This window comes from Triticum aestivum, chromosome 7A (assembly GCF_018294505.1).
Source record: "Triticum aestivum cultivar Chinese Spring chromosome 7A, IWGSC CS RefSeq v2.1, whole genome shotgun sequence".
NCBI lineage: Eukaryota > Viridiplantae > Streptophyta > Magnoliopsida > Poales > Poaceae > Triticum > Triticum aestivum.
The window spans coordinates 706,569,005-706,584,386 of NC_057812.1; the positions used below are offsets into that span (position 1 = coordinate 706,569,005).

The 15,382-nt window shown below is 39.9% G+C and overlaps 1 protein-coding gene across 2 annotated transcripts; it reads right to left on the reverse strand.

Moving 5' to 3' along the window:
• Positions 1-923: 923 nt before the first annotated feature.
• LOC123149530 (isoleucine--tRNA ligase, cytoplasmic) lies at positions 924-13,548 on the reverse strand. Of its 2 annotated transcripts, none has more exons than XM_044569203.1 (27): positions 12,905-13,548; positions 12,207-12,272; positions 11,977-12,120; positions 10,996-11,192; positions 10,314-10,476; positions 9,479-9,592; positions 8,924-9,021; positions 8,273-8,351; positions 7,569-7,727; positions 7,331-7,420; positions 6,573-6,706; positions 6,022-6,181; positions 5,763-5,846; positions 5,398-5,610; positions 5,188-5,313; positions 4,805-4,942; positions 4,287-4,390; positions 3,594-3,657; positions 3,345-3,433; positions 3,133-3,274; positions 2,741-2,804; positions 2,600-2,667; positions 2,234-2,353; positions 2,085-2,150; positions 1,560-1,665; positions 1,334-1,425; positions 924-1,254 (listed from the first exon to the last, which is right to left on the reverse strand). In XM_044569203.1, the coding sequence occupies exons 1-27, from the start codon at positions 13,436-13,438 to the stop codon at positions 1,153-1,155; spliced, it is 3,516 nt and encodes a 1,171-aa protein (XP_044425138.1). In that variant the 5' UTR covers positions 13,439-13,548; the 3' UTR covers positions 924-1,152. The 2 variants fall into 2 exon arrangements, with proteins under 2 accessions (XP_044425138.1, XP_044425137.1); XM_044569202.1 differs by having other exon boundaries at positions 9,479-9,607.
• Between the last annotated feature and the right edge of the window lie 1,834 nt (positions 13,549-15,382).

Here is a 15,382-nt window from a genome sequence, read left to right on the forward strand (position 1 = left end):
TTACGGGAGATCTTGGGCGGTATTAACTAATATGTATACGATTATGTGGTAACTAATTGTGAGCCAATGTAAACGAGACAACCATATCATTTTCAAGCTGGAGGCAATCCGCGAACCAAACACCTCCTTAGATGTACAAGTGCACCTCTAAGAATTTGGGGATATCCTGGTCAGGATTTTTTAGCAGAAAAACAAAGTAGAAGGCAGCTTTACTTTTTTCTTTTTTGAGGACAACCTATTGGTCGATAGAAACTACCACAGGAATGTTTGCTTGTGCAGGAGGAGATCCCAGCCACAAGTGGCGCCCCAAATTAAGAGCAAAAAACCTAGCAAGGTTGTGAGAATCAACATTTGTGCTCCTAGATTCAAACATGAAATCACAATGAATAAAACAAGACTGCCTAGTGATAAAAGCTCCTGATTTATAGCTCCTGTTTCTCCCTACGCCTTCTTATATCTGACATGGCATTCAAGCAGTCCGAGACAACCGACAGCTTCTGACAATTCAAATTTTGACAATCCCTATCGGAGGCACCTTCCATACCGGGTGTTGGACTTGTTGAGTTGCTCCTCTTCTCACTCTTCCTGATATCATTAGCCGGCAAAGAATGTAAAGCCAGCCGCCAAAACTATATTGTGGCAATCTACTGCACATTGCTTGTTGATGAATTTGGCCTTATTATCTGCTCCCTCTTTTTTAAAATACAAGGTGTATTGATTTGTTTAAAAATCAAATGTTTTTATGCCTGCCCAAGTTTGTAGCAAAATATATTATAATCTACAAAACTAAATATAAAATATAAATAAAATTGTTTTTATATACAATGATAATTTTCCTCTATAAACTTTGTCATAGTTCAAGAAGTTGGACTTTAGAACTCGACATCAGCCCACTGGATTTAAGTACACACAAAGCGCAATACTTGTGGCAAGCTGTTATTTGCAATGTGTAATAACACGAGCACACTGTAATACTTCATACACATGAGTCTCTGAATACACAATTGACAATTTCCTTTCCCTTCGATCCTTGGCAGCACATGTAAGTAAATACATTGCTTTTGTGAGGCACAAACAGAATCAGCCTGATTAGAATGAACTGCGGTTGAAAATGACAAAACTACTCAAAACTGGGATGCTCAGAGACAAAAATCAAGAGCGATTAGCCTGGTAAAAATCACCAGCGCTAAGGAAAATATGCTTCCCTAGCTGCAGATCAATTGGGGGATAGCCTTCGATGCACTTTACCGTAATCTGCGAGAACAAAGTCAAAACATATAAGAGTCAAAGGATACACATCAGCAACATCGTTACAGCGCTGTAGATTCCCTACCTTGCCATTTCCAGTCTGGAATTCATTCTTCAATCTGGAAATGGACCTTGACAACAAATACACTCTTAACGCCTCAACGTGGTCACTGTTGCCTGTTCCATTCAAAGTCAGACATACACATCACTCGCATGACTTCTCGGACAATGCCATGGTATGAAACACCAAATAATAGCAAGTACTCCCTTTAAAACTGCACCCTTGAAAAGAAACAGGGGTATTTATTTACCTGAGGCATAGGAAAGGAGATCAGCTGCGAGCACAGGCATGCATCTTGCAATGTAGATGACAAATGACATGTCATGTACAGTATGAGACTCCTCGCAGATAACGACCTGCAAACCCCACAATGACATTGCAATGGAAAGCGTTGCAGCCATTATAAATTACTCCAGCACCAAGGTGCTTGCTATTTTCAGCAAGCCAGTTTGTACATGTATTGGAAAGTTACAAAATAAATGATAAAAATGACAATGTAAACCGAAACTACAGGATAGGATCAAAACGTAACAGCACAAACACTGCCCAGCTGCTTATGCTCTCAAAGTTGGCAAACAATCCAACCTCTGGTTAACTTTGGTGTTTATTATGATGTGAAACTTAATAATTAATTAGGCCAACCACCAGAGTCTGGTAAAGAAGATAGTATTGAGTAAACGTATTAAAGATTTAAAGTGATCGACTAGAATGTGCAATTTAAATTGATTTGATGATGACTGATATAGGTTTTAAAGGTTGAAAAAACCAAGCTCACCATATCTGATGTTGCCGCTGCCTTTGGAACTAGTGAATTACCAAGCACATCCCTAACATACTGATCCTGCACACAATAATAATAGCTTCCATGAAAAAAATGTTCCGGGCTCTGAAACAAGAAACCTTATTTGAAACAATTTGACAGACCTGTGACTGTAAAATTTCTTCAAGTGTATTGCTGTTGTCTACAGACTCGTAGTACACATCAATTAAGTCTGTAGGTTCAAGCTGAGCAGTCTTCCTTAATTTCTGGATTCTGTTTACAACCTGAAAAGGGTTGCTCATGAATTAGGAGACCAGACTGTTGACTGTTCATCAAAACGAAACTAGTGAATTTCCAGCTTGATGTGTGTCAGACAAAATTAGTGAATTTTCAGGCATCTAGAAAATGAACCTATGCGACAGCAGACAGCAAACATCTATTGTAAATTGCAATAGACCAAAGACCAACACAATCTGTGTGTAACACAAACCCAAGAACACCAATCCTATACAAAGGAGAAAAAAGACTACCTCTCGAGCCACTCCAGCTTCAATCAATGATTGATCGGCTCTGAGATCCAAAATGACCAACACATCACCTATAAAAACAAGATATCGATGTTATCCATAGTAACAAAACTATTAGAATGAAGTGGCATATTTATGACGTACCATCTCCCGCGGCATCAATTTCCTTCTCTGATACATCCACAGGACGCTTGAACTGTCGGACCACCTAAAGATACAAAGTTAAGCAGGTAAATTTCGGACATGGTGAAAAGTGATGCAGTGAGTTCAGTGCCAAAACTAAAGTTTAACTTCATGAAGGGTAATGACTCATGAGCTCATGATAATTAAGAAGAAACACATTGTATTATCTTGGCATTCAAGTAATTAGTGATCTTATTTCGCCTCTTACTGAATACAAAATTCAACCAACAGAAGTTTGAGGGAAATGTAACTACACAATATCACAGATGTACTGAAACTTTTCAATTCTCATCTGCTAGGAATAAATCACGTCTTGAAAATGATGACCTGAGACTGGAAGCATGTAATATTACCTTAATATCGTCTAGCGTCAGGCAATGACCAAGGAACGAAATCTCTCCGCTTTGCTCAAAGGCTAAGATTTGCTCCTGGGTCATTTTCTTCACTTCATTTGATACTTTGCCCATGTCCTTTCCTAGTCTTTTACCTAGCACACTGAGAAAACAAAAGGTCCTGAGCAATGTGTAAAAATGGCAACAATTCTTGTGCATTTAGGAATACATACCTAAAATTGGGTTCTGCCCGCAGAGAAGCGTACTTCATGGGATCATTACATGGAGTCACAGTCTTAACATTCATCTCCTCCATGACATACTACACAGTAGAAAGTACATAGTTTCAGCACTAAACACTAACACTGGGCAAAGAGAGACTGCACGTAACGAAAATTAAGCAAGTATTTAAGGCAGTTCCATAATTTCAGAACAAAAAAGGATTACACGTATATCTCGGAGTTTTGGCTTTATGAACAAACCTCTTTCAGTTTTCCAGTGATGTCTTCAAGAAATTCACTGTCAGGGTGAACAACCACCATCTCCCTGAGATTTTAAATTGGTTAAGCAATGATAGTACGATGCCAAACAGAACATGTTTTTTACTCCCTCCGTTCCTAAATATTTGTCTTTCTAGACATTTCAAATGGACTACCACATACGGATGTATGTAGACATATTTTAGATGTAGATTCACTCATTTTGCTCCGTATGTAGTCACTTGTTAAAATATCTAGAAAGGCAAATATTTAGGAACGGAGGGAGTAGAATACATATTGAATAATAAACTGAATTGCAACTTGGACCATCTGATATTGACACACACATACACTATTCTTCGAGTTGCTATATTAACAATGCTATGACAACTAACACAGGTATTCTTCAGCTTGGAAATACAAGGGGATTCAAAAACACAACTAAAACTGCACATGCTATGACAACTACCACATCCAAAAAGATAACATAGACTTATATTGTTGAGAAGACAAAAAGCTAATACCAAAATATGTACACAAGGAAAAAAAATCCTTGAAATTATCTTTTATCATTACATTGCAGCAATCTGCAGGAAAGTACAGATGGCATAATACAATGCCAACAACCTAACCTGAATGTCCCTACATACAAACAGTTGCAGAAAATTAAATCATGCAAATGGAGTCAAGACCTACTTCAGTGGTGTTTTGAGAGCTTTGCTGTGCCGTTCCCGAATATTGCGCGCAAGATCAATGATGGTCATCATCCTAGTTACACTTCGCTCAACACGCTCATCTCTCTGATCATGTAGGGAAACAAACAGAAAATGAGCTTAAGTAACTCTGATATAAGAAAACAAAGTACTTTCCCCATTTCTAGTTATAGGGCATATTTTGGTAGAGCACACAGAATAAGAACCCTCCAGTACCCTTTAAATATGATATGAGCTGTGCATGCAATGAAAGCTTGGGACATGCAGTGTGCAAATGGGAGAGAGAGAGAGAGAGATGATGGGAGAGTTGTTGAGACATCTATGCTCTATGCATGTTGTAGGACAGTGAGGGAGAGCATTAGAGGGTGATATGGGTAAATAAAGCTTTATAGCTTCGTTGGTCCTTGTGTTCACCTTATATAGTGAAAAATACAGAAGGAAACTACGCGCAGTGTAAAAGGAGTTGGAAGGAGTGAAGACTGTTTGGTGAGAAAATTTTACCTCCCCGGTTGTGGAAGGGAAACTGCAAAAATGAATGCTCTGCTCTGATTTACTTGACGCTTTCCGCAGATTTTGGTAAAGAACTTCAGTAAAGAAGGGCGTAAATGGAGCCATCGCCACACAAGTAGTTACAAGTGCCTACACAATTCATGGTTAAGATGCCTTAGAGAACCGTAGAGAAAAACAACAAAAGGTGCATTTTGCATTAGCAGTAATCAACAGGAACAAAATCATCAGAACACCATCTGCAGACTAGTCAGTAGAACACCTTAAGAGGTTTTAATATATGAATACGGCACTGAAGGATAAAAATTCCACCACTGCATCAATTGCAATAGTCAATCAAAAAGCAGTCAAAACTGTATATTGCTATATTTACTTACATGGTAGAGAGTTGAAAGAGAAATTTTGCAGTCTTCTTCTCCAGTACGTCCTTTTAACCGTTTGCGGTTGAAGCGCACATATATATTGGTAAGATTGTCAATGTATTTTACCAAATATGGCACAACCTGAAGGGATAAAGTAGCTATCAAATTTGGCCATAGCATGGGAAGATGAAAACATGACCAAGTAAAATATCCAGAAAAAACTACCGTGTAAAGCCGATATGCATCCATCTCCTGATGAACAAAGCTAACCAGACTTTCAGTTGCAGAATGTATCCAGTGATCTAATACATTGGATGACTTCCGAAGTGAAGCTTGATCAATTGGAGAAAATGCTGTCAAACCCTCAACTTCAAGCCTCTTTGCGTTTTGGACAAGAAATCTATAAGCATTATACCACGGGAGGAAGACATCTTTCACCTGAAAAAATCAAAATATGTTAAGCGACACAATATACTCTTCATAGAGAAACCATATAACTGGAGCATACGATAATTGACATAATCTACATGCAGACCAGTAGCCTGAACATATTAATACAATGGAGCCTAACATATTGAAAAGACACTTACAACCCCAAAAACACCAATCCTTTTAAATCGTAGAGACTCCGCGCGTACAACTGGAGAATTCACCAAATACAGTCTTAAAGCATCCTGCATAAAAGGAAATTATAACTCAGACAAATTACACAATCACAAGCCTTGAGACCTCCAAATGCATGTAGGTTCAGACAAAACAGTGATACTGTACACACTAAAGCATCAGTTATGTAAGTGAAAACTGAGCAGCAAGCCAGCAACTGTTGACTTTCAAAGAGACACCACTTACCGCTCCGTATTCATCAATGACTTCCATAGGTGAAGGGTAATTCTGTTTACTCTTGCTCATTTTCTTCCCATCCTCTGCCAAAACAAGACCATTGCATATAAGATTCTTAAAAGCAGGCTTCCCAAATAATGCCGTTGATAACACCATCAAAGTATAAAACCTGCAGGATGAAGTCAAAACATGAATGAGGATGAGATGATAACATGAATGAGCAGCACATGAAGAAAAATATACTACTCAATTAGCTCTCTTTTTTGCGGTGCTGCGTATTTTGTTGGTTTGGGGGGCTAGGTATGGCTATGCTGTGCATTTTTTGGGCTGGTCTTGAAATTTTATCTTTGCCAAATTAATCTGAATATTCCATGTTGTTTTGATGCCCAAACAAGATTCTGATCCCATGAGTGGTGAACATAAGGACTGGAATGAATATTAAAGGCCCTTAATATTAAAGGCCCTTAAAAAAATATTAAAGGCCCTTAAAAATTGTATTCATTAACAAGAACATGGTAACAATAACTGTAAATCAAAAGATTCTGAAGGGAGTAACAAACCATCCACGTGTTTGGTCCAAACCCTCGGCCACAAAGTTGCCAGGGAAATTCTTCTCAAATAGTTCACGATTCTCAAATGGATAATGAATGTAGGCATATGGCATGGACCCACTCTCAAACCAGCAGTCAAAAACCTGAAGACATCACAACCGTTGCTGAATGAGAACCAGTAAAAATGAAATCATTGATATGCAGTCCCAAACATTCACATATATGACAGTTGACAAGTAAACTCATAATCTTGGAATGAATAAGCAGCAATAGAAAATAATCATAAGAAATGCAATAGAATATTTAGCAACAATAATAAAATAAAAATCTGTAAAATGTGTTGTGTGAGGGTTCACCTAGACATTCCAAAGATATTACTTAATCAAGTCTAAGAAGGTAATCCCATTCCTTGACTGACATATATAATTTATTTTCAAACCCATAAGTTAACATATTATAGTACAGAAATATTAACTAGCATCTAGATGACCTTAAATCTACTATCCATGATCCGCCTTTGTCTCATTCCCTTTTCCCTACAAATCCAGCCTCCCTCTCTCCCTGATACTTCCTCCTAAGCCTCTATTTCTTAATTATACGACTAAGGACAGAGTTTGACCAAGTTTCTACTGAAACAGATAGAACAAAGTAGGAGTACAACATAAATGTATACGATCAGAAGGTAGGAAAAAGGTACTATGTGTCAATATAAAAGAATATGTACTGGATAACTGAGGCATCCTTATTGTGGGTCGAAATGAACTTACATCCTCAACGCGCTTGAGAACCCCAAACTCCGGTCCTCTGCTAGAAGGAATTGTAATATCATCAACATGATGGCGGTGAAGATCGTTAACCTGAGCACACACAAAAATAAGAATGCTTCCAGGAAGTTCGCTATTGTTTCAATTTTTCAATTAAAACAGAATGAAATCAAAAGAATATTATATTCAGCCACAAATAGCGCAAACATTGAAATTTAGCTTGCACAGTAGAGATATTAACCTTGACGCCAGATAATCTTTCAAGTTTCTCAATGGAATCCATAACTACAATTTCTTCACCGTCTTGGCTGATCCACACTGGAAGTGGAGTACCCCAGAATCTACTTCTGCTAACAGCCCAGTCCCTAGCACCTTCTAGCCAGTTATGGAATCTCTTTTCCTGCACACATTCATTGTTAGCAAAGAATTATTGGTCAAACAAACTGTACCACATCATCTTTCATCTTTCATAACTATAGCATGACCTTTCAACCAAATTGGCCTTTCCAAGCAGTTTCATAACATTCAACTAAATTGTATACAAATATTTAGTACAAATACTGGAAACAAGGACTGGCATCAAACTCTGTTCAACCAAATGAAATAAATTTCAAAAGTCACATCACTTACAAAATTTTAGTTTATTTGGTAGAACTAATGAGGGTCAGAGGGTACCCTGAGGGTCATAAATTTGCATCTGTGATCAAATACACGAGGGTAGGGAACAGAAATTGTTATAGCGACAATGCGTGCATTGATGGAACAACCAAGAGAGCTGCAGGTACATATCCAAATGGATATTTAAGCAAATTGGTGGGAAGTGTCAAATTTAGCGGTCATCCCACATGTATGTTAGTATACATGATCAAGTGGCTAAGAAGGGTACATCCATACGACATCTCCGTAACCTGACAGCACTGTCACAGGCTAGAAACGGTAACACACCTTCACATAATCTGGAACCCAGTAGGTCTCCTTGTTGCATTCTAGTAACTGATCCCTGATCTTTTCAACCTTGATAAACCTACAGAAAATCTCTATCAAACCTATACTCAATAAATATGAGTAATGCAATTGGGAAACTGTATTGGGCGTAAAAGCGGAGGAACACAGCTAACAAAAGGTGAACACAGAAGATTCAACAGAAAGCATATCATGTAATGATGAAGTCAGATTTCATAAAGGGATTGCTCCATGTGGTAAGAAGAACGTAAAAAATGGATTCAGGTATCAGGTGTACTTTAGAATTAGGAAAGACAAAGCCTTGGTTGCTAACTTAAAAGCAGGCAGAACAATGAATGTGCGCATTGTGGAAAATAAATTTAGTCAGATCACAATCAAATTTATTTACATCTCACGGAAGAAACTTAAGAAAATAACCGATGATTTGTAGCAAATATAGGCTCATAGCCTCATATATACACACATTTGAGGTGAGTTCCCCCATAACAATCTGAATTCTAAGACAAAATAAAAGGCTGCCCCTCCCCAAATAGCATGTGTTTCTTGTGGTGTGTTAGCTCATGTACAACAGAAGTTATCACCACTCAGCACATGGACAAAATAATTTGCACAGTAGTAATAGAAGATGTTTACCAGCTTGGAACAGCCCGGTAAATAAGAGGAGTGCCCGAGCGCCAACAATATGGATAAGAGTGCTCAATGCTCCCTTTGCTAACAAGTCTTCCTTTATCCTGTTCATGTAGATTATCAATTCTAGGGCCAATATAAACTATTCAACTTATGCAATAAACTTAACTGAGGTGCCTTCAAAACAATGCACAGTATTTATCTAAAATAACAAGACAAAATATGTTGACAAAGTAAAGCACGCTCATGCCTGCGGTCTACAGCGTACACTAGCATAGATTGAGATGCTCATGCTATACACCTGATTTCCTTTGCTTGGATCTCTTGGAAGGTTATCCCAATGAGAAATATGATAATACATCAAGATGTATGCACAAGCTTATAAGATTGTAAAATACTACTGTCCAAAACTTTGTAATGATTATTAATGTCTTGTTCAACTAGATTACAACCCAACTCCAAAATATGTATGGCAGTTACCAGTAATGCTAAGCAAGCAACTAAATGCACATGTGTTATTAACAGCTAAGATGCCCATTGAACACTAGAAAAACAACTTACCTTAACAGCATTGATGATATCCTTGTCAGCCTCTTTGACATGTCGCCCTTTGAACTGAGATATCTTCTCAATGAAGTGACCATCATCATCAACAGCAACAACAAGTCCACTAGCCTGGACGGAAGCAGACAACATCAGACAGAAAACAAAGAACATTCAAGTAAGTCCTGATCGCAACAGATTAGACGTGAAAGATGCATGTAACTTTGAATGCTTTTGGTTAAGAAAGGAACACATGGCATTACAATCTAGAAAACTACATTGATCAAACAAATAGTACAAGCGTTAAAAGGCAGCCCCTTCAAAAGATCATTAACTAGGCATAACAGGCTGCAAAACAACATGGTAGAAGGCATGCAATAAACAGTGGGGGCACAGCATAGAAGAATAAGATAGATGAATCAGATGACACTATTAAATGCTTGGGAGAACACATAACAATGTTCTTCAAGACAAATTATGGACATTGAGAAATATTGCATTATACACTACCCAATAATTTTGGCATACAAAACAATGTTCTTCCATCCGTTCACTATTATACTCCCTCCGTTCCAAATTACTCGTCGCAGAAATGGATGCATCTAGAACTGAAATACATCTAGATACATTCATACCTGCGACAAGTAATTCGGAACAGAGGGAGTAAGATGTTTTGGATAATTTAATATGGACTACATACGGACTGAAATGAATGAACAAACACACTAAGATGTGTCTATATACATCCGATTCAGAAAAAAGTTAGAACATCTCATAATAAATAGTGAACGGACGGAGCAACACAGCATGTTAATTGCACAATACTCAAATAATATCAGAGAACTATTCCAACCTCAATTATCCCAGCACTAAGGCAAACGCGATGATCATCTTCACCAAATGCAGGAGCACAATGGACAACACCAGTTCCACTATCATCAGTCACATAGTTATCGGCAATCACCCTAAAGGCAGTGTCTTGAAACTCCAAGAAAAAATCAAACAGAGGAGTGTATCTGCGACAAGAGAAAACTACAGTAAAGACATAGAAAATCTCTAGATAGGCTATGAAATTCTTGATAAGTGACAATAGAACGGGGAAAAATTGTCGACCAGTATCTATGGACTAGTCAACCAAACCCATATATCAAAATGAAGAAATTTCTAAAGGTTAAACTTGAAAATCCAAAAATAAAGTGGTGTGGATTGTTTAGCTCTGCCATATTAGCACTGAAGTCTGACAAGAACAACATGTGACTACCTAAGGAGCGTTGTTAAGTATTATCTCCGTTCGGAATTATAAGATGTTTTGGATATTTCAATATAGACTACTACGGACTGAAATGAGTGAACAAACACACTAAAACGCGTCTATATACATCCGATTCAGAAAAAAGTTAGAACATCTTATAATTCAGAACGGAGGAAGTAGTTACGAATACCTCCAGGTATAAAAAGCGATAATGTAAAAGTACTTTCCTTATATTACTGATAAACAAATCCCATGGCTAAGAAAGAAATAGAAGATAACTCACTTTAGGCCTACTAGGCTTGAGCCAGGAATCTTTGCCAATAATTCGTATGATTCGGTATCCAAACCACCCTGGACAGCTTCAGCATTGCTTCCCTTAGAAGGTGCTTGTTTCTTTCCAGAAGCTTTGGCTTTAACTGGCAACTGCCCAAGCCTACTTTCTGCAACGATGTATACTGTTCCATTTGACTTGTCCTTAACCTGGCAACACAGTATGCATCCTCAAAACAGAAACAAAAAGCATAGCGCAAGTTGAGAAGAGCCTCAAAAACAGAATTCTCTTGTGCACAATGACTTAAAAGTAATCAGCATACATGGTCACATGGAGCAAAATAGACAGACGGTATGACAAATATGCCTTTCATTTGCAACAAACTAGATACAGTTATCACAAAAGGAGATTAATTATATCAATATCACTGTTACAACATAACCCAATTAAGAAGAGTTAAATAGCCTTTGTGTACGAACATTAGGAAAATGTGCAATTGGCATTGCTGGAAGGTATATGCTTCTCAACAATGATACTGTGATAGGAGATATCTAATTTTGTTTTTGGAAATTGCGGCAATATCCAGTTATCCACTATATAAAGACAATAATAGCATGCATTGCACATGCAAGAGCATTGCAGAGACAGAGAACAAGGCATAGCAATTTAAGAATAAGATAAAAGTGAATACTTGCAATCTACCATACATTACATAATATGAAAGCAGCTGATTGACAAGCTCATGTTAGCCTTGCATTATGCCGTAGTTTAGATGAACATCCAAGGTTAATAGCTTGAGGTTCTTTGAGTTAGAAAATTTCTCGGTATCTTCAGTTTTTCATTGCATTTTCTAATTTGTTTTCGGTACAGCTCTGCTCCTTGCACAACGAGGTTTTCAAGTGTGGACTACTGTTAATAGTCAGGAAACTCGACAACAGTCGGTAGCATTACAAATATGAAACAAAATACCCAGAAAAACAGAGGAGCGCTAACCTTGGCATACACAAGATTGGCATTGACACACAATGCTAGGTTGCTTGGGAGTGTCCAAGGCGTTGTAGTCCATGCAACAAGAGCTGCATTGTCCGCATCACCAACGACAGGGAAAGACACCATCACTGCTGGGTCCGGGACAGTCTATGACATGATTAAAGAGATGGTTACTACAAGCTGCAACAACAGAATATGAGCTAAACCAGGAACAAAGTCAATTAATTACTCACCCTATAGTCCAGGCCTGCCTCGAAGTTTGATAGTGCAGTTTTGCAACCTGTGCTGTAAGGCATCACCTGGAACAAGAACAAGAGTTCAGGACGATTTGAATTTGAAGGGATTCCTTACAACCAAATAAGGAAGAAAAAACTATAATCAGCAACACTATGTGTGCCTTCCATTTTTCTTCTTTTGGAAAGAATAGGGAGGCAAGTTCTACAGAAACAACACTTGCTTCGCATAAGAGGGAATTTCAACGCAGCAGATACATTCGAATCAATGCACAATTTAATTTGTTAGTGGCAAGTGGCAACCCCGCCCCAAAGGCCCCAAACACACACGACCCCCAACTCACCAGTCATCAGAACAGGAACAGCGTTAACTGTGAAATAAGAAGCAGCTTTTGTCCACCATTTCTAGACATTGGCTAATTAATCTTCTTACCGGCACATAACAGAGATTGCAATGTCATCCACAACAATTGAACGGTTGCAGTGTGGTTCCAATTTCAGACATAGATATCCCCAAATTGAAAGCAAAACTGCCCATTAGTTGCGGTTGCATAGTTCCAAACATTACGAAAATTCCATTTCCATGGAGCCTAAGCTTTGTTCATACCACACTCTAGAAGTCTGGACTCGGAATTATGCAAAGGAAGCACAGATTCAGAGCTAACAAGGGGCGAGTGAGCAAGTGAGTGAGACTCTACCTTGAAGCCCTTGTAGACAAGGTCCTTGTCCCAGAGCTGGCCGAAGACCCACCAGACGCTCTCCATGAAGTTGATGTCCATGGTCTTGTAGTCGGCCTTGAAGTCGATCCACCGGCCCGTGCGCGTGACGACGGCCTCCCACTCGGCGACGTACTTGGTGACGATGCCGCGGCAGGTCTCGTTGTACTTGCCGATGCCGAGGTCGAGCACCTGCTGGCGGTTGGTGATGCCGAGGAGCTTGTCGATCTCGAACTCGACGGGGAGGCCGTGGCAGTCCCACCCGAAGCGCCGCATCACGTGGCGGCCCCGCATCGACTGGTGCCGGGTCACCACGTCCTTGATGGTGCCGGCGAGGATGTGGCCGTAGTGGGGCAGGCCCGTCGCGAAGGGCGGCCCGTCGTAGAAGATGAACTCCTCCCCGCCCTCCGTGCGGCGCAGCTGCTCGTGGAACGCGTCGAGCCGCGCCCACAGCTCGAGGACGCGCTGCTCCTCCAACGGGAAGGAGAAGTCCTTCCCCTCGCACACGTCCTCCATGGTGGCGGCGGCGGCCTCCGCGCCGGCTGCGTCGGCGGCGGGGGCGGGGGCGGCTAGGGTTTGGGGCGACGCGGCGGTGGTGGCGGCGGCGGGAGGGGGGGTGGGGGACGCTTTGGACTTGGAACAGAGAGGGGGAGAAGGGTTTAGGGGTGGGGTTCACGTGCCGCGCGCGTGCCTCCTGCCGTCGTCCCGAGGAAATTTTCAGTTTGGTCCCTCGTTGAGGAGGAGTGGAGTGCAAGTCACGGAAGAGTTTGTAGTAGTCTACTACCATTCCTTCTTCTCACGAAAAAAAAAAAGGTTTTTTACCGTTACCACAGGCTTTGAGTTGTTTATTTAGAGGACTTTCTTTATTTCCCTTTTGTTTACGTCGCAATCGAAACTCAATTTCAGTTCAACTTGGGCATGGAGCTTGACGCCCAAGTAACCACCCACCGCTGTAGCGCCAACGATAACACTATATTTGTGCTACGGTATTGTCCACTAGCATGCCCTTGGGTCCTTACATCATTAGATTTTTTGGAGGACTTGCCTTTTCTTCTCTTTCATCAAATACTCGGTATTGTTTGGGGAAGGTTTTGGGTCCTTACATTTTTATGGGTAAGAAAATGAATCTTATGGAAAAAAAATCCTTTGTGAGAAAATCATGTCTATGTAAGCGGTGAACATCATTAGATTTTTTTTAGTGTGTGAACATCATTAGATTGAATGGCACTGACACCCATGATTGCTACGCACGAAGCGTTCCTTTTACATAGTGGCAGCTAGGGTTTACAACTCCCCTCCAAGCACCACCAGAGAGCCCGTGGACCCCCCCCCCCCCCTTCTGCCTGTCGCTCCAGCGGCTGGTGGCGGGAAGGAGAATCCCGGTGCCTCTTCTTTGTCTAGTAGTTTAGGTAATGGATTTTAGTCCTCGCAGGGCGGCGTTTCTTCATCGAGTTGATCTTTATGGTTTCGATCCTCCTCGAGTTCGTCCATCTGGACGGAATCGATAGAGCTACAAAAACATGAATACTTCACAAACAAATCTTCGGGAATATATTTATTTGTATGCCCTTTCAATGCATTTTTTATGGGAAACACTTTTAATGCTTACTGAGGGTTCTGCTATAAGAAAGGCTACAAAAATAGCATAGAAGGTACCATCTATTTCAAGGTTGACACGAATGGAAAAGAAGAACAAAAAGGCATGAGCTACGTCCTTTAGTATGTTGCTGACAAAATTAGATTTCAAAAAACTGAACATGGTATCTCCCTGATGGACATCGTAGATGGCAAAGAGACCAAGTTCATGATAATTTTTGAACTTATACCTTGTTGCAAGGTAGTCTTCCATGTCATAGTCAAATCTTCTTTCAGTTAAGTGAAATCCATGTGTTACTTTGTTTCTTCTTTTCGAAATAGACTTTCGCCCCGCTTTATAAATAAAGCAACCACCACGTTCACACAAGAAGGTCAAGTGCAACATAGGGAATAGACTAGTCTGCCGGGGCATCAGCACAAACATGTCCAAAGAAGCATAAAAGAAATAATCCATGTGTAATGTGTTGCTTTGTTGGTGGACAACTTGTTTCCTCTTGTTGCAGTATCAGAGGATGGTGGATTAAGACATTTTGCGGTCTTTGCATGGGTAAATGAATAAGACCAGATAATATCCACACAATTGTCTCAATAAAAGAACTATAATAGTTAAATATTGATCGAGTAAAAAAAATTCTGGACCAGAAGTGCCATGAATAATCGGGAGATGTACTGCGTTCTTAACTACTCCCTCCGTTCGGAATTATTTGTCTCGGATATGGATGTATCTAGAATCAAAATACGTCTAGATACATCTATTTCTGCGACAAGTAATTCCGAACGGAGGGAGTATTAACTTACCCCATAGAAGATCATGATCATGTTCTGTCCTTTTCTTAAAAGCTAGCCACAAAAACTATAAATGAC